General features: G+C 38.8%; 1 protein-coding gene across 1 annotated transcript in view; it reads right to left on the bottom strand.

Moving 5' to 3' along the window:
- LOC124607412 (DIS3-like exonuclease 2) overlaps positions 1–24,911 on the bottom strand; it is a 198,625-nt gene that overhangs the window by 162,166 nt on the left and 11,548 nt on the right. Inside the window, exons 2-4 of the mRNA XM_047139737.1 lie at positions 22,021–22,374; positions 12,805–12,913; positions 5,570–5,623 (exon numbers count right to left, since the gene is read on the bottom strand). Of these exons, the coding sequence (XP_046995693.1) occupies positions 5,570–5,623; positions 12,805–12,913; positions 22,021–22,374 (517 nt within the window). The remainder of the gene's footprint in view (positions 1–5,569; positions 5,624–12,804; positions 12,914–22,020; positions 22,375–24,911) is intronic.

The raw sequence follows: 24,911 nt of genomic DNA, 5'->3' as shown, positions 1-24,911 counted from the left end.
GTAATATTTTTAGTTATAAGTAGTCATTGTTACCTGGGCATTTCAACTGTCACCTGTTGCGCACCTCAGCCACAGAAACTAAACTTCCATCAACACACACTGGCAATTCCTTGATGGTGCAGGATGTGACCTATCAACCGAACCCTTCTTTTAGTCAAGCTGTGCCCTATATTTCCTTTTTCACCCAACTGGATTCAGTACCTCCTCCTTCGATATTCCAAGCTATCTTCTGTTTGTTTGGATTGCCTATTGTCCACATTTCATTGGCATACAAAGCTACATTCCAAGCAAATATCTTAAGACTTCCTATCATTTCAATTTCAATTTGATGTCTACAAATTCCTCTATTTCAGAAACCCTTTTCTTGCTACTGCTACTCTGCATTTTATATCTTCCCTAGTTCATCCATCAGCGAAAAGCTGCTCAAATAACAAAACTCATCTACTACTTTCAGTGCCTCATTTTCTAATCCAATTCCTTCAGGATTGCCTGGTTTACTTCAACTACATTTCATTACTCTTGTTTTACTTTTATCAATGTAAATCTTATAATCTCTTTTCAAGACACTATCCATTCCATTCAACTGCTCTCCCAAGTCAATAGTTCTCTCTGTGTCATTGGCAAACCACAAAGTTTTTATTCCTTCTCCATGAATTTCAATTCACTTTGAGAGAATTTCTCCTTGATTTCCATCACAGCTTGCTCAATGTACAGATTTAATAACATTGGGGACAGGCTACAACCTTGTCTTACTGCATCCTCGACTATGGCTTGCCTTTCAAGTATTTTGACTATTACAACTGCAGTCTGGTTTCTATACAAATTGTAAATAACCTTTCACTCCATATGCCAGCTAATTGCAAAATTTCAAACACTGTAGTCAAGTCAACCTTGTCAAAAACTTACTCTATTCACATATGCTATAAATGTAGGTTTACCTTTCTTCAATGCATCTTCTAAGATAAGTCATATGGTCAGTATTGCTCCCCGAGTTCTTAAATTCCTCCAAAGTCCAACCTGATCTTTCCCAATGCTGCCCCCTACCAGTCTTCCCATTTTTTGTTGTTGTAAATAATCCATTTCAAAATTTACTCACGCCTGTTAGTACCTGCATTCTTTGGAAATAGAATTATTACATTATTCCTTAAGTTGCAGGGTATTTTGCCTGTCTCATATCTTGCACACCATGTGGTACAATTCTGTCTCTATAATTCTGAGGGATTGTCATATACTTCAGGAACCCTGTTTTGACTTAGATCTTTCACAGCCCTGTCAAATTCTTCTTACAGTATCTTATTTCCTATCTCATTTTCACCTACTAGATGTTCTCTTACTACAATATCGTTCTGAAGTTCTTTCTCCTTGTACAGCCCCTTTATGTATTCCTTCCACTTTTCAGCTTTCCCTTTTTGTTTAGGACTGGCTTGCCATCTGAGCTCTTCATGTTCATACAATTGCTTCTGCTTTTTCCACGGTTATCTTCAATCTTCCTATAGAAAGCATCTACCTTTCTCCTATTTATGAATGCTTCTACAGCCCTGCATTTGTCCTCTAGCCATTCCTGCTTAGCCATTTTGAACTTTCTGTCAGTCTCATTTTTTAGAGCTCTGTATTCTCTTTCACCTGCTTCATATGCTGATATTTTCTTCTTTCTTCAATTAAATTCAAAATTTCCCTAGTTATCCCAGGATTTCTACTATGCATTATCTTTTTGCATAATCTCTCCATAATTACCTGTCTTCTTGCAATTTCTTCAGTTTTAACCTACAGTTCATTGCCAAAAAATTATCGTCATAACATACATCTGCCCCCTGGAAATGTCTTAACAGTTTGAAATCTGGTTTCGAAATCTATCTTATTATACAATCAACCTCAAACTTTCCAGTGTCCCTAAGTCCCTTCCACATGCACAATCTTCTTTCACGATTGTTAAACCAGGTGCTAGTGATGATTAAATTATGCTCTATGCAACATTCTAGCATGCAGTTTCCTCTTTCATCCCTTTCCCTTAGTCCATATTCCCTGACTATTTTTCCTACACTTTGTTTCCCTACTACTGAATTCCAGTCACCTGTAACTATTAAATTTTCATCTTCTTTAACCAACTGAATATTTTTCTGTTTCTCATCATTCATTCTTTCAGTCTCCATCTTCTACAAAGCTAGTTGGCATACGATCTTGTAGTACTGATAGCTGGGGGCTTTGTGTCTATCTTGGTTATGATAATGCATTCACTATGCTGTTCACAGTAGTTCGTGGGCATTCCTATTCTCTTATTCATTATTAGGCTTACTCCTGCAATATTCTGGTCTCATTTTGTGCTGATAACTCTGCACTGACCTGACGAAAAGTCCTGTCCTGTCAGTGCACTTCACTAATTCCCATTGTATCTAACTTTAACCTATCCATTTCCCTTTCCAAATTCTGTAACCTATCTACCCAATTAAGGGCTCTAACATTCCACGATCTGACCTGTAGAATACTAGTTTTGTTTTTCCCAATGTAATCCTCCTGAATAGCCCCCACCCAGAGATCCAAATGGGGGACTCTTTTAGCACTATAATGCTTTACCCAAGAGGATGCCATCATCATTAACCTATATAGCAAAGCTACATGCCCTTGATGGGAAAAAAAAAAAAAAATCACAGCTATAGTTTCCCCTTGATTTCAGCTATTCAAAATGGTAGCACAGCAGGACAATGCTGATTATTCTAACAATGTGAGATCAATTGATCATCCAGAAAGTTGTCCCTGAAACTGTTGAAAAGGCTGCTGCCCCCCCCCCCCCCCCTCCCTCTCTCTCTCTCTCTCTCTCTCTCTCTCTCTCTCTCTCTCTCTGAAGATACCCCTTTCAGCTACAGTTCTCTGTGACAAGCAGAACGGTAAGGTATATAAGGAGTGTGAAGAGCATCAGACTTCAACTGATCACTGTGAAGGGCATGGTGAGGACATGTACCTGTTTGAGACAGATTTATCTGCACTCATTGTGGGTCTACATCTGGCCAGCTGGTCAAATCTTGCAATATACAAATTTGCGCGTGACAAGTGACCCAATGTTGGACTACATGAGACTGTGAGGGCAGGCATACTCATCGTCAACATTCTGGTAGATGTGACAAGGTTTGGTCACTGTATTGTACACCATACACATATGCACCTACCCTTTAAGAACACATAATGGATTCCCTGCAACACTCTGTGTCACCTCCCACCACTGTTTGGATTCTAATAGCAGCCAAACTAAGGAATTACCATCCCAGGCGTGATTTGCCATTACCACCACAACACATATAGTTATGTGTTGAGTAGTGGTGTGACTGGGAAGCATGCCTTGCTGATGAATGGTGTCACAGTGTGTTCATCGACTCGGTAATATGCTTTGTAAATTTGACTCCCTTTTGTAACCATGAAACTAACATCACATCCCCTCTCAATCAGTGAAGTTTCATTTTGTTTCTTCATATTCTTCTGAGTGCTTCACTTTTTCTGTCAGGTAGTTTATATCATAATTGTCCCCCCTCCCCACCTCTCCATTAACAACCCCACACCTTTTTCACTCTTTTACATCCCCCCATCCCACCTCTCTCTCTCTCTCTCTCTCTCTCTCTCTCTCTCTCTCTCTCTCTCTCTCTCTCTGGTTTTACACCATCTCTCCAGCTTCCATCCCAGTTCTAAGTGTAATATTCATTCCATTTCTCATCTCCCTTTCACTTGATCCATCTTTACTACTCACTCTGTCATTCTATGATCTCCACACTAAATTTGGCTCAATGCTTACCGTATTACTGCCTTTCACCTCTCATACTCTCTTCCCTTTCACCTTTGTCTCACCCTGTCTTAGTAACAGGTGGATCCCTCTCAATCTCAAGTGACTAGCTATTCCTTTTCAAACTTTCCCAAAGTATCCCTCTTTCCTCCCCTCCCCAAGGACAAACTAACAGTTCTGAAAACTTTGTACAGTTTTCTTTTCTCCTGTTCAACATGCCTACTGGCTGTACTTGCTACATTGCCTCCTGAACGAAAGTACTGTCTCCTTGTTATCATACTGACCATCTCTTTACATATACCTAAAACTATCACAATTTTTCTTTGTTAGTTACATGTTCCATAGATTATTTGAATTATTCCTTTATTGAAATGATGTGGAATGAGTCAGTTTGCAGGACATGAATATGTGATGAGTGTTGATTTAATGAACACATAATTTTTAGTCCTTCTCACCTACTGATGTAGCTACGCTTTCCTCTTACTGGCTACCAGTTTGTAAGCAGAAATTTGTCAATGGAATAAAAAGAACTGTCCAGAAGAAATGGATTTAAATTAGATGTAAAACTTGCTCCACTACCCATCAGTCATTTGGCAATGATCAAAAATTCTTTTTGCTGCCTGTTGAACTCCTTTCACAGCCACTGACAGCTTTAACAATGGGTAATAAAGGTCATTTTTCCCTGTAGTATTGTAGGTATGGACATCACTGTTCTTTTCAAATTGTGATGAATTATTTATGAAGAATTTCATTAGTGAATATTTACTGTGCTGGTTTAGGTAAAATGCCTAGCTCTTTAAAGAGGTACCTACATAACTTCTGTGGGTAAACACAACATATTGTTCTTACTGCTCACTTTCTTTCTAAGAGAATTATTCTGTAAGACATTATTGAGTGGAAATATGCAAAATGTGTCAGGAGGCTGATGCATTTGTTTCAAAGACAAGCAATTATACAAAGAGCGGAAGTGGTTGCAAAGAACTGTTTGAGAAGCTCAGTAATATGCTTCTTCCAGCTAAAGTTTCCAAAAATTTGGAGCATTCTACCCTATTTACTGACTGCTGCTCATGTGCTACATCAGTTGTTGGTATGACTATTTGTTGTACAGAACTGAATGTAGTGTTGTTTTTTTTTTTTTTTTTTTTTTCAAAATTTAGGAAGAGTCTTTTCAGATAACCACATAACAATTCATTGGAAAATTTCATTTACCAACACTTCTGTTGGTTTCTCTCAAGGGATTTATTGTAATACTAGTACCATCTGCAAAAAGGGACAATTTTGCTTGTTGAATGTTAAGTGGAAGATAATTCACTTATACAAGGAAATAGAGGTGGTCCCAAAATTGAACTCTGTGAGACTCCCTTTGTGATCTTTCCCCAGTCACTAAAATTATTCTACCTTTCTGATACAAAATCATTCAGCACTACTTTTTGCATCTGTTTGTTAAGTATGATTCACACCAGCTGTGTGTAAAGCCATGAATTCCATAAAACAGGAGTTTTTCTTAGAGATTAACATGGTCTATACAATTAAATGTCTTGGAATAGCCACCAAAAATACGACCTGCTGAGATATTATTATTTACTGCTTGTAATATTTGATGAGTGAATGTATAAATAGCATTCTCAGTCATTCAATCCTTCTGGCATTCAAACTGTTATATTCTAAGTAATTATTGAATATTGATCTGCAACAACAGATCATGAATAGAAAAGGAAAAAAAAAAACTTATATTTACCAAAATTCAAAATAATTCAGGCAGGAAAAAAAAACAATAATTCATAAAAGCAGACAAAGACTTACAGGGTTACTTATGTATGACTCCTTGTAGTTCCTCTGGTTTACGCGGATAATACCCTGGGGGAAAAAAAAACTATTACTAGTAATAGTTTCACAGTTCTTAAGTAGTTTGAGGTCAAAGAATTCAAAGTGGCACATTTTTCAGTCATAATATAAAACAATGATACAGCAGCATTAACAGTTTAAGTAAGATTAAAAAATGACTTGGTCACTGTATAAAATATTTGAAAACAGTAACTTGTGAGCCCCTGAAGAGGGGCAGCAGCCTTTTCAGTAGTTGCAGGGGCAACAGTCTGGATGATTGACTGATCTGGCCCTGTAACACTAACCAAAACGGCCTTGCTGTTGTGGTACTGCGAATGGCTGAAAGCAAGGGGAAACTACAGCCGTAATTTTTCCCGAGGGCATGCAGCTTTACTGTGTGATTAAATGATGATGGCGTCCTCTTGGGTAAAATATTCTGGAGGTAAAATAGTCCCCCATTCGGATCTCCGGGCGGTGACTACTCAAGAGGACGTTGTTATCAGGAGAAAGAAAACTGCCGTTCTACGGATCGGAGCGTGGAATGTCAGATCCCTGAATCGGGCAGGTAGGTTAGAAAATTTAAAAAGGGAAAAGGATAGTTTAAAGTTAGATATAGTGGGAATTAGTGAAGTTTGGTGGCAGGAGGAACAAGACTTTTGGTCGGGTGAATACAGGATTATAAATACAAAATCAAATAGGGGTAATATAGGAGTAGGTTTAATATTGAATAAAAAAATAGGAGCCCGGGTAAGCTTCAACAAACAGCATAGTGAACGCATTATTGTGGCCAAGATAGATACGAAGCCCACGCCTACTACAGTAGTACAAGTTTTTATGCCAACTAGCTCTGCAGATGATGAAGAAATTGATTAAATATATGATGAGATAAAAGAAATTATTCAGGTACTGAAGGGAGACGAAAATTTAATAATAGTCATGGGTGACGAATTCGACAGTAGGAAAAGGAAGAGAAGGAAACATAGTAGGTGAATATGGATTGGGGCTAAGAAATGAAAGAGGAAGCCGCCTGGTAGAATTTTGCACAGAGCATAACTTAATCACAGCTAACACTTGGTTCAAGAATCATGAAAGGAGGTTGTATACATGGAAGAACCCTGGAGATACTAGAAGGTTTCAGATAGATTATATAATGGTAAGACAGAGATTTAGGAACCAGGTTTTAAATTGTAAGACATTTCCAGGGGCTGATGTGGACTCTGACCACAATCTATTGGTTATGACCTGTAGATTAAAACTGATGAAACTGCAAAAATGTGGGAGTTTCAGGAGATGGGACCTGGGTAAACTGACTAAAACAGAGGTTGTACAGAGTTTCAGGGAGAGCATAAGGGAACAATTGACAGGAATGGGGGAAAGAAATACATTAGAAGAAGAATGGGTAGCTTTGAGGGATCAAGTAGTGAAGGCAGCAGAGGATCAAGTAGGTAAAAAGACAAGGGCTAGTAGAAATCCTTGGGTAACAGAAGAGATATTGAATTTAATTGATGAAAGGAGAAAATATAAAAATGCAGTAAGTGAAGCAGGAAAAAAGGAATACAAACGTCTCAAAAATGAGATCAACAGGAAGTGCAAAATGGCTAAGCAGGGATGGCTAGAGGACAAATGTAAGGATGTACAGGCTTATCTCACAAGGGGTAAGATAGATCCTGCCTACAGGAAAATTAAAGACACCTTTGGAGAACCACTTGCATGAATATCAAGAGCTCAGATGTAAACCCAGTTCTAAGCAAAGAAGGGAAAGCAGAAAGCTGGAAGGAGTATATAGAGGGTCTATACAAGGGCGATGTACTTTAGGACAATATTATGGAAATGGAAGAGGAGGTAGATGAAGATGAAATGGGAGATACGATACTGTGTGAAGAGTTTCACAGAGCACTGAAAGACCTAAGTCGAAACAAGGCCCCGAGAGTAGACAACATTCCACTAGAACTACTGACAGCCTTGGGAGAGCCAGTCCTGACAAAGCTCTACCATCTGGTGAGCAAGATGTATGTGACAGGCGAAATACCCTCAGACTTCAAGAAGCATGTAATAATTCCAATGCCTAAGAAAGCAGGTGTTGACAGATGTGAAAATTACTGAACTAGCAGTTTAATAAGTCACAGCTGCAAAATACTAACGCAAATTCTTTACAGACAAATGGAAAAACTGGTAGAAGCCGACCTCGGGGAAGATCAGTTTGGATTCCGTAGAAATGTTGGAACACGTGAGGCAATACTGACCCTACAACTTATCTTAGAAGAAAGATTAAGGAAAGGCAAATCTACATTTCTAGGATTTGTAGACGCTGAAAAAGCTTTCGACAATGTTGACTGGAATGCTCCCTTCAAATTCTTACAATTTGTACAGAAAGCAGATGGCAGTTATAAGAGTCGAGGGACAAAAAGGGAAGCAGTGGTTGGGAAGGGAGTGAGACAGGGTTGTAGCTCTCCCCGATGCTATTCAATCTGTATATTGAGCAAGCAGTAAAGGAAACAAAGGAAAAGTTCGGAGTAGATATTAAAATCCGTGGAGAAGGAATAAAAAACTTTGAGGTTTGCCGATGACATTGTAATTCTGTCAGAGACAGCAACGGACTTGGAAGAGCAGTTGAACGGAATGGACAGTGTCTTGAAAGGAGGATATAAGAAGAACATCAACAAAGGCAAAACGAGGATAATGGAATGTAGTCGAGTTAACTCGGGTGATGCTGAGGGAATTAGATTAGGAAATGAGACACTTAAGTAGTAAAGGAGGTTTGCTTTTTGGGCAGCAAAATAACTGATGATGGTCGAAGTAGAGAGGATATAAAATGTAAACTGGCAATGGCAAGGAAAGCGTTTCTGAAGAAGAGAAATTTGTTAATACTCAGTATAGATGTAAGTGTCAGAAAGTCGTTTCTGAAAGTATTTTATGGAGTGTAGCCATGTATGGAAGAGAAACATGGACGATAAATAGTTTGGACAAGAAGAGAATAGAAGCTTTCAGAATGTGGTGCTACAGAAGAATGCTGAAGATTAGATGGGTAGATCACATAACTAATGAGGAGGTATTGAATAGAATCGGGGAGAAGAGGAGTTTGTGACACAACTTGACTAGAAGAATTGATCGGTTGGTAGGACATGTTCTGAGGCATCAAGGCATCACCAATTTAGTACTGGAGGGCAGCGTGGAGGGTAAAAAATCGTAGAGGGAGACCAAGAGATGAATACACTGAACAGATTCAGAAGGATGTAGGTTGCAGTAAGTACTGGGAGATGAAGAAGCTTGCACAGGATAGAGTAGCATGGAGAGCTGCATCAAACCAGTCTCAGGACTGAAGACCACCACAACAACAACAACAACAACAACAACAACTTGTGACCTCCTAACACACAGACCTGGAACTATCTTACTTGAAAGATTTAATACAATTTTAAATTACAATCCAAAAATGTGATGTTACTATCAGCAAAGAGGAACCCTGAGTGTGTATTTAGGCCAGTGTATCAAAATTTATTGCAGTTTCACTATTGCTTTTAATATCGAAAATCTCAGAGCAGTATCTTAAGCCATAATGAGAGACTGTAGTGGATGTTTGCACTCTTAATAATTGCATTTTGGCAGTATGAATCACACTTACCCAATTTTAAGTCTAGCAATATGTTACTTTTTTTCTAGACTTGACAAATATGACTTGATGTTTAAAGTGACTCAAAACATAAAGTCTATAATGGATCACTACAAATAATTGGCTAAGTATGTGTTCTATTTGATATACCAGTATTACTATGGAGACAACAGAGCCAGTATTGTTAAAGTGATTTCCCTCAATCCAACAACATTGCAGTAGTGGAATGTGAAAAACAAATTACTGGGAGACACTGTAATGCAGGATGAAGGGGTGGGAAGAATGGTCAGCAAAATCTGTAAGCAGTCAGTGCCGTCCTGACAAGAAATGCAACAATTCAAAATCATTTTCGAATGGCTACACTATGGAGCAATAAAACGTGATTAGTATTTCAGCAGATACAGCTACTTAAACAGCAACTTAACAAATATTTTGTAGTGTAAAGTTAAGGTAATTAACCTGTGGAAGTGAATTTTAAACACTTGTTCCCTCTTGGCAAACAATTAATAACACGGTTCAAGCAAAGAGAACAGCTAGAATTCCTGGAGTAAAAGGTGAGTAAATAATAATAATAATAATAATAATAATAATAATAATAATAATAATAATAATAATACTTCCACTGCCTGCATTTTATAAAAGATACATTGATCACCTTACTAGTTAAAGCTGTTGAATTTGATAGCATCCCCAAACACTTAATAATAAATACACATTGTTGATGTTCATGCACAGTCTGATGTACATGGAATTATTTTGTTGGAGGTCATAAGCCATTCTTTAGATTTTACTGGCCGTTGTAAATGATGTAAATGATGAGAATAACATGAAAGCAGGAGGGTGGGGATGGAGGAGGGAAGACTGGCAAGGGGGGGGGGGGGGGGGGGGGCGTGCATGGGAACAGTAACAAATAATTAAAACATTTAGTTAATTTGATATCCTTACTGAATACCAAAGACCACATGAGACGTTTCTTTATCTTATTTTATTAACAGACAGTAGAGCGGACTTCTGCGACTATAGGGTGTAGTTGTGTAGTATTAATTATCACTTCAAGAAAAATAAAATTCTTATGTTAGTGAGATTCTTTATTCTTTTGTTTATTTACAGGTACATCACTACAGACCTGACATGCAATGATATCCCTGTGTCACACGACCGCAACACACCATCAGAGGAGCCACAACAAAATAGCCACCTGGACTGACCTGACACTGCTGCAACATTTCCACTGCTGGTGAAAATGAATTACTGCATGGTAGTCCACTATATCAATGTGGGTTTGATCTTGCTCTTCTAGCTGTGTACTATGGTACTTTGACACAGCGATTTCAATGTGTAATAGGGCTACCGATGTGTGCAGAAAAAAAAATCTACTTTTTTCATACTGATAAAGTGTTACGAATATCTCTCATCTCTTATAGGTTGTTTTTTTTTTTTTTTTTTTTTTTTGCTAATACGCCATATTCAGTCACAACATATTACTCAATTTTATAAATGTTACAGGAAAATAGAATTTGAAATGTGAAGAAAAATGCATTTTTGCAGCATTTTAATATCTCTGTTTCAGCAGAATTTACTTGAAGACATTATGGTTTCCATATACCTTTATAATACAAGGTGTACAACTTTGCTCCCGCCATTTTTTCATTTTTTCACCAACATTTGAGGTTTTAATGAAACAAACTGGTTACAGTCGACATAAAAGTTTTCTGGGTTTGGTACTGCGTCATAATGTAAAAAACTACTGCTGCTGGAGAAAAACCAACGTTTTGGCCACGATTGCAGCAGCCTTCTTCTGGGTCTAATGGTGCGTTATAGCCTTGCAGTGTCCTTCATATTTTGTTGTTAGTGTTCACTACGCATGCCATTATGTCATAATTTTAAGAAGGTAGTTAGTTTCATTGGTCACTTAAGGAAAAAGGAGAGGGAACTTTATTTTTAATAGGTAATTGCGGTGGAGGGAGAACGTGACCTCTGTTGTCTATTGGCTCTTGTGTAAGGTACCATGATTGGTGGTCACTGTCGAATGAGAAGTTTACTGCTGTTTACCAACTGCTGGACATCGGCCGCGTGGCAGTTGGTTACACATGTATCACTGAAAGTATTTTCCATCACTGGCTACTACTTTCTCCCATCTTTCGAACAGTGTATGAATCCCGCGTTGAAAAAACTGTTTACCTTTTGAAGCAATCCACGAACTAGTCCAACTTGTGACTTCTTCATGAGACCAGAAGTGTTGGCCAGCCAGGGCATGTTCCATTGATCTGAACAGGTAATAGTCAGAGGGACCAATGTCTGGAGAATATGGCAGGTGGGGTAGGACTTCCCATTTCAATGTTTCCAAGCACTTTTTGACCTCTTTTGCTATGTGGGGTCGAGCATTATCGTGCTGCAAAATCACTTTATCATGCCTCTTGCTGTATTGTGGCTGTTTGTCTTTTAATTCTCTGCTCAAACGCATTAATTTCATTCGATAATGATCACCTGTGATTGATTGACTTTGTTTTAACACCTCATAGTACACGACCACTGAGCTGGTCCCACCAAATGTCGAGCATGATCTTGGAGCCGTGAATATTCAGTTTGGCCGCCAACGTGGAAGCATGGCCAGGATATCCCCATGATATTTTGCATTTAGGGTTATCGTAATGAACCTATTTTTCATCCCCGGTCACAATGCGATGCAGAATTCCCTTCCATTTTTGCCTCTGAAGCAACTGTTCACAAACACACAAATGTCATTCAACATCTCTCGGTTTCAGCTCACACGGGACTCAAGTTCCTTCTTTCTGAATCATGCCCACAGCCTTGAGACATTTTGAAATGGCTTGCTGTTTCACTCCCACTAATCATGCCAATTCTTCTTGAGTTTGACAAGTGTCTTCACTCAGCAATGTCCCCAATTCTGCATCTTTGAAAACATTCTCTCTTCCACCACTATGCCGGTCTACGACATTAAGATCACTGTTCTTGAAGTGTTGAAACCACTCATGACACATTCTATCACTAATAGTATCCTTACCATAAGTACTTAGAGCATCTGATGAGACTCAGCCGCTGTTTTCTTCATACTGAAACAAAACAGTACCAACTCCCGCAAATGACGAGAATTTGGCTCGTAAACTGACATTTGCAATCAAGAATAACTTTATGATGCAGACACAAATTGACCAATGTTTGACTGAGATTATGTTGACCGACGTCCAAGCTAACTGCCTGACGTCTGCGATCTGTTTCTTTCGACCACTACTTACTGTTGTCGCCACCTATCGGCAAATGGTTGAAGCAAAGTTGCACACCTTGTAGTAGCCCAAGAAGCAAAGATCCTTTACTAGTTAGTATGGGATATATTTTTGTTTCACTGTTTTCATGTAATTCTTTCTTTTCCATACTTATCAACATCAATCACTTTGTGATACGTTAGTGTAATATGTGACACATGAGGATTCAGCACCAATGGCAATCTTGACGTGATAAATTATTGTCTGAATGTTTAACAATTGCATACTTCCATCTGACAATGTGTATGTTCTTTTTTTAAAAAAAAAAAAAAAAAAAAAAAAAAAAGAAGGAGTAGTGTAAACTTCACTGCAATACTTACCTTAATTAGTGTACCATTCTGGAGTCCTTCCTCTATCTCTCTTTGCGGAAGGTATTTTTCAAAGCCCTGTGCTTTGTTGGTACTTTTTCGTGGGCTTCCATTATGACCACTAAAATTTTAAAATTTAAGAACAACAGATTATTAAAGTGACAAACTGGATAAATATTTTTTGGAACTGACTTTATGGAGATACTAAATCAAATAGCAATAATACATTGAAAATTTAACACAGAAGCACATGTCATAAGTAACCTTCAAATAAATAGAGCCACAAACATTATGTTGTTTTAATTTGAAAATACAATTGTTCAGTTTATTTGCAAATGACAGGAGTGATTTAATTATATCCTTACAGGCAATATGTGCAGAGCAATGAGAGGCAACAGTTTTTACTACCATTCAAACTAGTCAGAGAGGGCACAAATAAGAGGTGTGTGTGTGTGTGTGTGTGTGTGTGTGTGTGTGTGTGTGTGTGTGTGTGTGTGTGAACATAATTATATACAGGAGAAACATTACAGGCCCATAATTTCTCTGTTTCAACAAATGTGAACATGACTGTAAGAATGTGCTAGAACGTAGTAAAATTTTATACTGTGTTCTACAAAAAATGATTCATTCTTTAACACAACCTACTTGGAAAATTTCACTCTGGATTAAGAATTTGATGTACATCAGAGTATTAATTTAGAGGGGTAGATGAGAGCATTATTATTCTCTACAATTTAAATTTTTTTTTTTTTTTTTTACCTTCTGGGAATTTTTACATTGGCTGAATTCAAATTATTTGTGTCTTACCTTGAGTAAATATGGAGTGCGTAGTCATCTGTGGTGTAATGACCTAATCATGAAGGATTCTCATTTTAAAAAATCATCTAAATACAAATATTAACTGTGAGCTTTGTAACTTAAGTAGAGACACACAGTACAAGCCACTTTTATCAGTCCAATAAGAGGTCATACAAATTGAGAAATCACTTATTTCATCCTCACTGTTTGTGAACTGGAGGTAAAAAGTGACACAATCACATCCCATTTGTAAGCAAACAGCCCAAGATATCTTATATAGAAGCCATAAAACATCAAGCAAGGCAGATGCAGCAAGCAGAAGAGTTCCACCAGTCTTGGATAGGCAAGCCTATAGTGTATACTACATGAGTGAGCATTGCCTTCAGTTAAACTAGTACACCAAGAAGGACTTGCAAAACTTGCCTGCACACACCTCTGGAATAGGGTTACTGGTTTTCATCACATGCATTTGCACACATATACTTATGTATGTATGTCACTTTCAATGTGATGAAAACTTGATCACATCAACGGCATCTGGTACTCTGATGGTTCATGGTATGTAGTAGTTGTTGTTGTTGTCTTCAGTCCTGAGACTGGTTCGATGCAGCTCTCCATGCTACTCTACCCTGTGCAAGCTTCTTCATTTCCCAGTACCTACTGCAACTTACATCCTTCTGAATCTGTTCAGTGCATTCATCTCTTGGTCTCCCTCTATGATTTTTACCCTCCACGCTGCCCTCCAATACTAAATTGGTGATGCCTTGATGCCTCAGAACATGTCCTACCAACCGATCAATTCTTCTAGTCAAGTTGTGTCACAAACTCCTCTTCTCCCCAATTCTATTCAATACCTCCTCATTAGTTATGTGATCTACCCATCTAATCTTCAGCATTCTTCTGTAGCACCACATTCTGAAAGCTTCTATTCTCTTCTTGTCCAAACTATTTATCGTCCATGTTTCTCTTCCATACATGGCTACACTCCATACAAATACTTTCAGAAACGACTTTCTGACACTTACATCTATACTGAGTATTAACAAATTTCTCTTCTTCAGAAACGCTTTCCTTGCCATTGCCAGTCTACATTTTATATCCTCTCTACTTCGACCATCATCAGTTATTTTGCTCCCCAAATAGCAAAACTCCTTTACTACTTTAAGTGTCTCATTTCCTAATCTAATTCCCTCAGCATCACCCGAGTTAACTCGACTACATTCCATTATCCTCGTTTTGCCTTTGTTGATGTTCTTCTTATATCCTCCTTTCAAGACACTGTCCATTCCGTTCAACTGCTCTTCCAAGTCCGTTGCTGTCTCTGACAGAATTACAATGTCATCGGCAAACCTCAAAGTTTTTTATTCCTTCTCCACGGATTTTAATATCTACTCCGAACTTTTCCTTTGTTTCCTTTACTGCTTGCTCAATATACAGATTGAATAGCATCGGGGAGAGCTACAACCCTGTCTCACTCCCTTCCCAACCACTGCTTCCCTTTTTGTCCCTCGACTCTTATAACTGCCATCTGCTTTCTGTACAAATTGTAAATAGCCTTTCGCTCCCTGTATTTTACCCCTGCCACCTTCAGAATTTGAAGGGAGCATTCCAGTCAACATTGTCGAAAGCTTTTTCAACGTCTACAAATGCTAGAAATGTAGATTTGCCTTTCCTTAATCTTTCTTCTAAGATAAGTTGTAGGGTCAGTATTGCCTCACGTGTTCCAACATTTCTACGGAATCCAAACTGATCTTCCCCGAGGTCGGCTTCTACCAGTTTTTCCATTTGTCTGTAAAGAATTTGCGTTAGTATTTTGCAGCTGTGACTTATTAAACTGCTAGTTCAGTAATTTTCACATCTGTCAACACCTGCTTTCTTAGGCATTGGAATTATTACATGCTTCTTGAAGTCTGAGGGTATTTCGCCTGTCACATACATCTTGCTCACCAGATGGTAGAGCTTTGTCAGGACTGGCTCTCCCAAGGCTGTCAGTAGTTCTAGTGGAATGTTGTCTACTCTCGGGGCCTTGTTTCGACTTAGGTCTTTCAGTGCTCTGTGAAACTCTTCACACAGTATCGTATCTCCCATTTCATCTTCATCTACCTCCTCTTCCATTTCCATAATATTGTCCTAAAGTACATCGCCCTTGTATAGACCCTCTATATACTTCTTCCAGCTTTCTGCTTTCCCTTCTTTGCTTAGAACTGGGTTTACATCTGAGCTCTTGATATTCATGCAAGTGGTTCTCCAAAGGTGTCTTTAATTTTCCTGTAGGCAGGATCTATCTTACCCCTTGTGAGATAAGCCTGTACATCCTTACATTTGTCCTTTAGCCATCCCTGCTTAGCCATTTTGCACTTCCTGTTGATCTCATTTTTGAGACGTTTGTATTCCTTTTTTCCTGCTTCACTTACTGCATTTTTATATTTTCTCCTTTCATCAATTAAATTCAATATCTCTTCTGTTACCCAAGGATTTCTACTAGCCCTCGTCTTTTTACCTACTTGATCCTCTGCTGCCTTCACTACTTGATCCCTCAAAGCTACCCATTCTTCTTCTAATGTATTTCTTTCCCCAATTCCTGTCAATTGTTCCCTTATGCTCTCCCTGAAACTCTGTACAACCTCTGTTTTAGTCAGTTTACCCAGGTCCCATCTCCTGAAACTCCCACTTTTTTGCAGTTTCTTCAGTTGTAGTCTACAGTTCATAGCCAATAGATTGTGGTCAGAGTCAACATCAGCCCCTGGAAATGTCTTACAATTTAAAACCTGGTTCCTAAATCTCTGTCTTACTATTATATAATCGATGTGATACCTTCTAACATCTCCAGGCTTCTTCCATGTATACAACCTCCTTTCATGATTCTTGAACCAAGTGTTAGCTATGATTAGCTATAATTAAGTTATGTTCTATGCAAAATTCTACCAGGCGGCTTCCTCCTTCAGTTAAGCTAGTACACCAAGAAAGACTTGCAAGCTTGCCTGCACACACCTCTGGGATAGGGTTGTTGGTTTTCATCACATGCATTTGCACACATGTACCTATGTATGTATTTCACTTTCAATGTGATGAAAACTTGATTACATCAATGGCATCTGGAACTCTGATGGTTCGTGGTCTGTAGTATCATGCATTATTATGTATACCCGAACCTTAACAAAGTTATATGCCAGGCAGTCATTTGTTCTGGTAAATGACTGGAGAATCTAGTATGCATCATCTACATTTTACCCTTACTAAAGTTTAAAACTAGTGTCTGTGCCCTCCTTCACATTCATTGCAAACACACAAAGAAGCAATAAAAAGTAGACCAACAAGCAAACACAGAGTCTCATTACCATACCTACCTCCTTAGTCTAATATCCAAATCATTTAGTACTATCTCCAACCACAGTGGTCTGAAAAATCTTAGCTTGATCCCATCACCATTTCATTTTTCTACAAAGATGCTTGCCTTTCAAGAAACATATGACCTACAAATCCTCATCACCTTTTATCTGAATGCGAGCTTCCAAACACACTGCAATCCACATTGGGTTACAACATATAAACATGTGTCATGTGGGGTCAAGACTGATTTCTGGCTGATTACCTTCACTAAGAAGTTAGGAGCCTTAAGAGTACAGAATATAGAATCTTCTCTTAGGAGAACTAGTAAGCTCCATCTTAGGATGAATCAGCTTGAGCTTTCGAGGTAGATCAGGTACAGTGAAGAGCCAGAGAAGTCCTTTTTAGTGTACAGCAGGAGCGAAGCAAGAAGAAGAAGAAGAAGAAGACGAAGAAAGAAGAGGAAATCTTCCGCCACCACAAAATTACAAGACCACAGCAAGCAGTCCACTGCACTAAACATCAGAGGAGGTCTGCATAGCAGTTACAACAATCAAGGATGGGGCCATTGGTTTATGAATCGCTGGCACGTGTCCTGACCACACCATATTCCAGCCTTACACCTGCACGAGACATCAACACAGAGCTGCCACCTCTCCGACAAATATGGTGAGTGCATCACAATGTATCATGGAAACAAGGTCTTTGGCCTTGAGAAAAGATGAGAAAGCACCTAATATGAATCTGGAAAATAATGAAGTCCCTGCTCAGCATATAGTCTTGCCTGAAGCATTTAAGTTAATTCCGAGAGCTTTTGATGGAAATAAAAATGAACTTCGAGAATTCACAGACAATTGTGACTTAGCATTAAAACTAATGCTAAGCCCTAGTCATAGTGTGCTATTAATATTTGTTAAAACTAGGATTGTGGGTGCAACTCGAAGTAAACTACTTGTATGAAATTTGACAGCAATATGGGCAGATGCGATGGGAATTTTATTCGAGAACTATGAGCAAAATGTACTTTGTATTACCATGTGATTCTCTAGTAGGCACAAAAGGGCCAAAAGTATGGCCAAATGGGGGAGTTGCACCGACACATTGCAGCACCAATTTCGATAAGGCGTCCATGGAGTGATGATGGATTCAGACATCCTGGGTTGCCAAGCTCTATTGGGGAAGATGGCACAAGCAGTGTTTATACAGGGAGTCGAAGATGAGATTATAGAAATAATCATGAGAGCGAGTGGAGAGGATTTAAAGTTAGCGCAAGCAGTGGATCTTATATTAACAGAAGAAGCATCCATCACCTCTTGTAAAGAAAAGTTCAATGAATCCAGTCATCCGGGGGATTATTTTAAATGTAAGAGAAGAAGCCATCATGCAAGGAACTGCAATATGGAGAAACACACCAGGAAAATAGACACCATGTAGCTAAGTTTTAGTGGAGCAAGAAACGGACACCCCTCCCTCCACCACAGATGAAAAGGATAGAGGAGATTCTACACAGAGGTCAACATAGGGAAACTGGATGCATGTGACCGAAAGTGGGTCATCAATGCGATCTTCAAGGGCATCCAGGGCCATGTAATAAGGCAAGACTCATGATATGTTACATTTGCGAAGAACCAGTACACTTACCCTGACAGTATAATGCAGATGCTAGGCTAGCAAATACGAAGTCTCAGAAAACAGGAAATGAAAGAACCCCACAAGTATGCAGTCAACTCATGACACATAGCTGTACTCAGTATTCTGCAAGGGTAGAATTAATTTCATATGTATATGATGCACATGAACCACAACTTTCACAGCAGATAGTGCCGCTCAGGTTACCGTAATAAAAGAATCAGCATTGAATAATAGTATGGTGGGGAATAAAACCGACAAAATAGTAAAACTTACAGGGATCACTAAAGAAGTAATATAGAAACATGCGAAGCCACAAGATTAACACTGAGGTTAGGAAATGATGTACATATGGAACATACATTTCATATAGTAGAGGATGAATTAAATGTCCCATACTCAAGGAATCTCAGACAGAGACTTCTGTGAGAGTTGAAAAGTAATCATACATTACACAGTGTAGATGCTATGGGTCAAGCGCAGACTTGTAGAGTTACAGATTTAACTGGAACCAACTGCTGAATCTCGCAGACTGGGTGAGAGCCGCAAAGAAAAGAAGTGTGTCCCATGGAACAGAAATTAGGTAGCTAAGAAAAACATGTTGTGAAGGCAAATGTGACACCAGCTATACCGGTAGGAATACAGGAAGGATCAGACTTAGAGTGAAGAGAGAAGAGAGAGCTCCAGAGTGAGAAATCGGAAGAAATAAGCAATAAGACACCACATCTAAGGGAAAAAAGGAACAAAGGTAGGCGGAATATGGAAAGGAAAGTGAGCCTGTGTTACTTATACAAATAGGCCCATATGAAGAAAAGATTTTAAGGATTAAGGTGCAGATCACAGATCTGACTGAAAGAAGCAGTGGTTGCAAACAGCCTAGATAACCATGCAACAAGCCACTTGTGTCACAAGTATTTTGAATGGCACAAGAGAAAAAGTTATAATGAAATGTCCAAGACTCAAAACAGATGCAGAACCTATCATGGGAGAATGTCACTTACAAAATTTAGCTTCAGTGGCACAAGACAGATGGCCACAAATTAACAGATTAACGGAAATGGTTTGAGTAGATAACTGAAATGACAAAGAAAGGACTTCAAATACTGAACTATGTATTGCACCACATCATGATGTGTTTTACATACTCGGAGATAGAGTAATACACACTGAGATGGTGCAGCATGACAAAGTTAATTTCAAGTTGGAAGTCAGATAAGAAATGTTTTTTATGTTCGCCTAGGGGTGGCAGGAAAACACAAATATGATAGTCATTAACATCTGCAAGCCTTTAGAGCCAATGGCTCATTCCTCCAGTAGAAAGGGGGGAAGGAAGAGGGATGAAGGAAAAGAAGGGATGAAGGAAAAGAAGGGATGAAGGAAAAGAAGGGATGAAGGAAAAGAAGGGATGAAGGAAAAGAAGGGATGAAGGAAAAGAAGGGATGAAGGAAAAGAAGGGATGAAGGAAAAGAAGGGATGAAGGAAAAGAAGGGATGAAGGAAAAGAAGGGATGAAGGAAAATGGCTGATGAGGTTAAGAAAAGGGATAGAATTCAGAGAAGTCACCCAGAAAGACACGTCTGAGGACACTTAGTGGATGGTATGAGAAGTAGAGACTGACTGTTGGTGTCTGCTCTGGTCTTGTTCACTTCCCTGGTAACTTACAGTTTTCAGGATATACAAGTAAGTTATGTTCATAAGCATAATTTTCTGCCTGATGTTATGGTCTTGCTGCAGAAATACACGTACTCTGCTACAGATTCTCCACATATTTGTGGAGTCCACATTATTTCTGGAAATAAAGTGAAGTATTCATGTTTTGAGGCCAGAAGGATTTTCACATCTATATCCATAGCCTGTAACAGCAACTGCTATAACAGGACACAAAATGTTAAGCAGAATATTGTGGAGCGCTAGGCAGAACTAAAAGGTTAAACAGCTAATGTTTGGGTATAGAGAACACAGTGAATACAGTATTGTCCAAGATACTTATGAAGTTTGAAATCCACATATGAAAATCCTCATGTGAAGGATACTACTGTGGAGATTTTCTTTCCTCAGTAACCGTCAATAGTGAGAAACTAGCGCGTGGAAAAAATGTTTTGATCAGATCTATGTGCCACAGGAGTCTTAGATCTATAACCACAGTTGTAGCTGTGGAGACTGCAACCACCACCACCACCACCACCACCACCACCACCACCTCCTCCTCCTAAATTAAGTACACAAAACCATTCCCTTTGGTCTTAAATCTGTTTGAATGCAAATGCTGGTACAATACAAAGAAAGATTAATCAGTCTTTCTCTTTACAGATGCTCCATAAACCTCACATGTGGATCTAATCAGACCAACTATCATCAATCACTGTAATGCCCACTTTACTCTTTGTTGGTTGGTTGGTTGGTTTGAGGAAGGAGACCAGACAGCGAGGTCATCGGTCTCATCGGATTAGGGAAGGACGGGGAAGGAAGTCGGCCGTGCCCTTTGAAAGGAACCATCCCGGCATTTGCCTGGAGCGATTTAGGGAAATCACGGAAAACCTAAATCAGGATGGCCGGACGCGGGATTGAACCGTCGTCCTCCCGAATGCGAGTCCAGTGTCTAACCACTGCGCCACCTCGCTCGGTTACTCTTTGTCCTCAAGCTTGCAGACAGTACTGATCAATTCTGTTTCAGACTTTCTCATTTGCCTGTGTTTGTTGTAGGTTAGCAGGGACAGTTACCAGTATCGATAGGTATACCTATGGAGAGTTGGTCAATATGCATTGAGCATGATGGTTCCCTGAATGCAACAGAAGGTAGGCACAATGACACTATGCTAAGCCATTGCTGCAGTGGTGCAAATCGCATCTGTCGGACGGTTATTGCATTACCCTGTTTTTTGTATTCTGCAGTTTGGTGAGTACACATTACAGGATATGTCACTGTTGTGAAGGTAATTTCATAGAACCAAACTTAACTGGGGAAAAAAAAGTACATCATAATTACATGGTTATGAGCCTTACACCAAAATATTCAGAAAATATACCTCAACAACAACCGAAATTTTGTTGCTAGAGTTTTGACTCAGCCTGAATCATCTGCTGTAGGACACACATTATGAAATTACAGTGTCTTATAATACAGCCAAGCACACAATAATGAAAGGAAGCTATCATGACTGTTTAAGTACCCTTCAAGGTACTTGCGTATTGCTTTTGGATTTGTTAAAGGTAGGATCTCAAAAATCTTTAACAAATGTTCTCCAAAGCACTATTAAGTCTCACTGTCATAAACAAGAAGCCACTAACTGACCTCCAAAATTAGTTAACATTTGGCTCATAACACCAATATGCTGCAGTAACGGCGACAGGAAGAGAAGGTGGTGTCTGCCGCCCCCCCCCCCCCCCCCTCCCAACATAAACACAGCAGCAATAGAACACACAAGACGCATCACCAATGAAAAATTTTGCACAGAGCACTGAATCAACTACTCACCTTAATCTTTTACTTTCAACTTGTGCATCTTTTACAGCCACAGACTCTTGTCTATTTCCACCTGTGCACTTGTCACTTACAACGGATTCAGAAAGCTGTCTTTGTGCCACATTTTTTTTACTACATTTCTTCACTCTTTTCTTTGACTTTTCTGGAACTTTGGTTTTACTGGAAGTGTGAGAATGCTGCAAGATTTCAGGTTTTGTAGCTTGTTCGTTAACTGGTTCAGAATGAAAAGTTGTGGACATGGAGACATTACACATTGACACACCACCCTCTTGTAACTGGATAGCCCGTACATGTTCACAGACGCACTGGATGTTACTAGTGGTTTCCTTATCTCCTGCAGCTGTGCTGTAAATTTATGAGAAACTTACATAAATGGTTATCCTTGTTTCACAGTCTTATGTTAAAAATGGGACAGTGTGTTATTTATAATTAAAAAGTTACACACAAAATTTTCATTAGCAATCATGAAGAAACAAAAGATTTTCTGCCAAAAATTATACAACAAAATTGAATTCATTATTCAACAACATGCTGCCAAGAGCTATTTTATATATCTTAGTTAAGGTATTAATAACCCAATTCAAATTCAATAAGCAACTGCTACTTGATTCATCTTAAAGAAAGTACCAGTTTCCAGATAGTTTCAAATGTAGCTACAGATGACAGTACAAAGTATATCAGTTGCATCAGTACCTGGCTACTCCAAACAGAATTGGTAAATGAGAACAAAAAAAATCTCCATATCTCTGTATGATAACTTTTAGTATTTACCTTTTAATTTTACAATTGAAGTCCTTATATAATATGGATGTGGGAGGCAGTAGTATAGTCCCCAATACCACATCGTATTCACTTTGCACATCAAAGGGTACAACAGCAATGATAAATTTAATGCTTCGTAAAGAGAAAATAACTAACGTAGAGCCATGAGTTTGGATTCCACTGGGACCATGTGCTCAATGGGTTCAATATTAGTATTATAAACAAGAAAATTGGCAGCAATGCTTGTAAGATGTTTCAAATCACTTATTACAGCAAATCAGTTTCAGCATTACAGCAAATCAGTTTCAGCCACTGTGTGAACATCTTCAGTGCTAAAAAAGTATGACATAAAATTACACATGAAGACCATATAATATATTACAGACATTCGTCACACTGAGTACATTACGATTATGATACATAGTACATATCCAATATTAAAATATTGAACACTCATGAAATAAAAGCAAATATTACAACTTCAAAATGGTGTCAATACAGAAGAACATCTATAAAATCAGTAAGTTAAGCATACTGACAAAGTCTCTCACATGCATTAATGCTGGATGACTAACAAAGAAACGATACAAATGACCCAATTACACAGAACTAAGGATTTGAGACTTCTAGGATAAGTATTAATACTTATTTCAAATTGGTATCTCCTTCTTGAGTATAAATAATCAATGCGTCTAAGTAAACATTTAGGTAGCAATAAAAAATAATCATCATTTGAGTTATGCAGAAGCAAAAACCATAGCAGTTCAGTTTTTACCATTCAATATTCAAGGGCATTATGATATAATTATTGCCTGATTTGTCTTATCTAACCATACTCAAAACCTAGCCTTAATTCCAATTATAGTGCACATAAGAATGACAAATATAAAACAGAAAGAATCCTCCAATTGGACATTAGTAACAAATATAGTTTTTAATACAAATTCTATTAGCATGGAAACTATACAGGGTGGTCCACTGATAGAGACCGGGCCAAATATCTCACAAATTAAGCATGAAACGAAAAAACTACAAAGAACGACACTTGTCTAGCTTGAAAGGGGAAACCAGATGGCGCTGCCATAGGTCAAACAGATATCAACTGCATTTTTTTAAATAGGAACCCCCATTTTTATCATAAATAAATATGAATGTTTCAGTTGGACCACTTTTTTCGCTTTGTGATAGATGGCACTGTAATAGTCACAAAGGTATAAGTACATGGTATCATGTAACATTCCGCCAGTGTGGACTGTATTTTCTTCGTGATACAATAACCGTGTTAAAACAGACCATTTACAAATTGTGGAAAAGGTCGATATCGTGTTGATATATGGCTATTGTGATCAAAATGCCCGACGGGCGTTTGCTATGTATGCCGCTCAGCATCCTGGACGATATCATCCAAGTGTCCGGACCATTCGCCGGATAGTTACGTTATTTAAAGAAACAGGAAGTGTTCAGCCACATGTGAAACGTCAACCATGACCTGCAACAAATGATGATGCCCAAGTAGGTGTTTTAGCTGCTGTCGTGGCTAATCTGCACATCAGTAGCAGACAAATTGCGCGAGAATCGGGAATCTCAAAAACGTCGGTGTTGAGAATGTTACATCAACATCGATGCACCTGTACCATATTTCTATACACCAGGAATTGCATGGCGACGACTTCGGACGTCGTGTACAGTTCTGCCACTGGGCACAAGAGAAATTATGGGACAATGACAGAATTTTTGCATGCGTTCTATTTAGCAATGAAGCGTCATTCAGCAACAGCGGTAACGTAAACCAGCATAATATGTACTATTGGGCAATGGAAAATCCACGATGGCTGCAACAAGTGAAGCATCAGCGACCTCGGCGGGTTAATGTACGGTGCGGCATTATGGGAAGAAGGATAATTGGCCCCCATTTTATCGATGGCAATCTAAATGGTGCAATGTATGTTGGTTTCCTATGTAATGTTCTACCGATGTTACTACAAGATGTTTCACCGCATGACAGAGTGGCGATGTACTTCCAACAGGATGGATGTCCGGCAAATAGCTCGCGTGCGGTTGAAGCGGTACTGAATAGCATATTTCATCGTATTTCATGACAGGTGGATTGGTCGTCGAAA

Source organism: Schistocerca americana, chromosome 3 (assembly GCF_021461395.2).
Source record: "Schistocerca americana isolate TAMUIC-IGC-003095 chromosome 3, iqSchAmer2.1, whole genome shotgun sequence".
NCBI classification, from domain to species: Eukaryota; Metazoa; Arthropoda; class Insecta; order Orthoptera; family Acrididae; genus Schistocerca; species Schistocerca americana.
The sequence above is the reverse complement of the archived record's forward strand: the minus strand, read 5'-3'. Positions and strand labels throughout refer to the sequence as shown.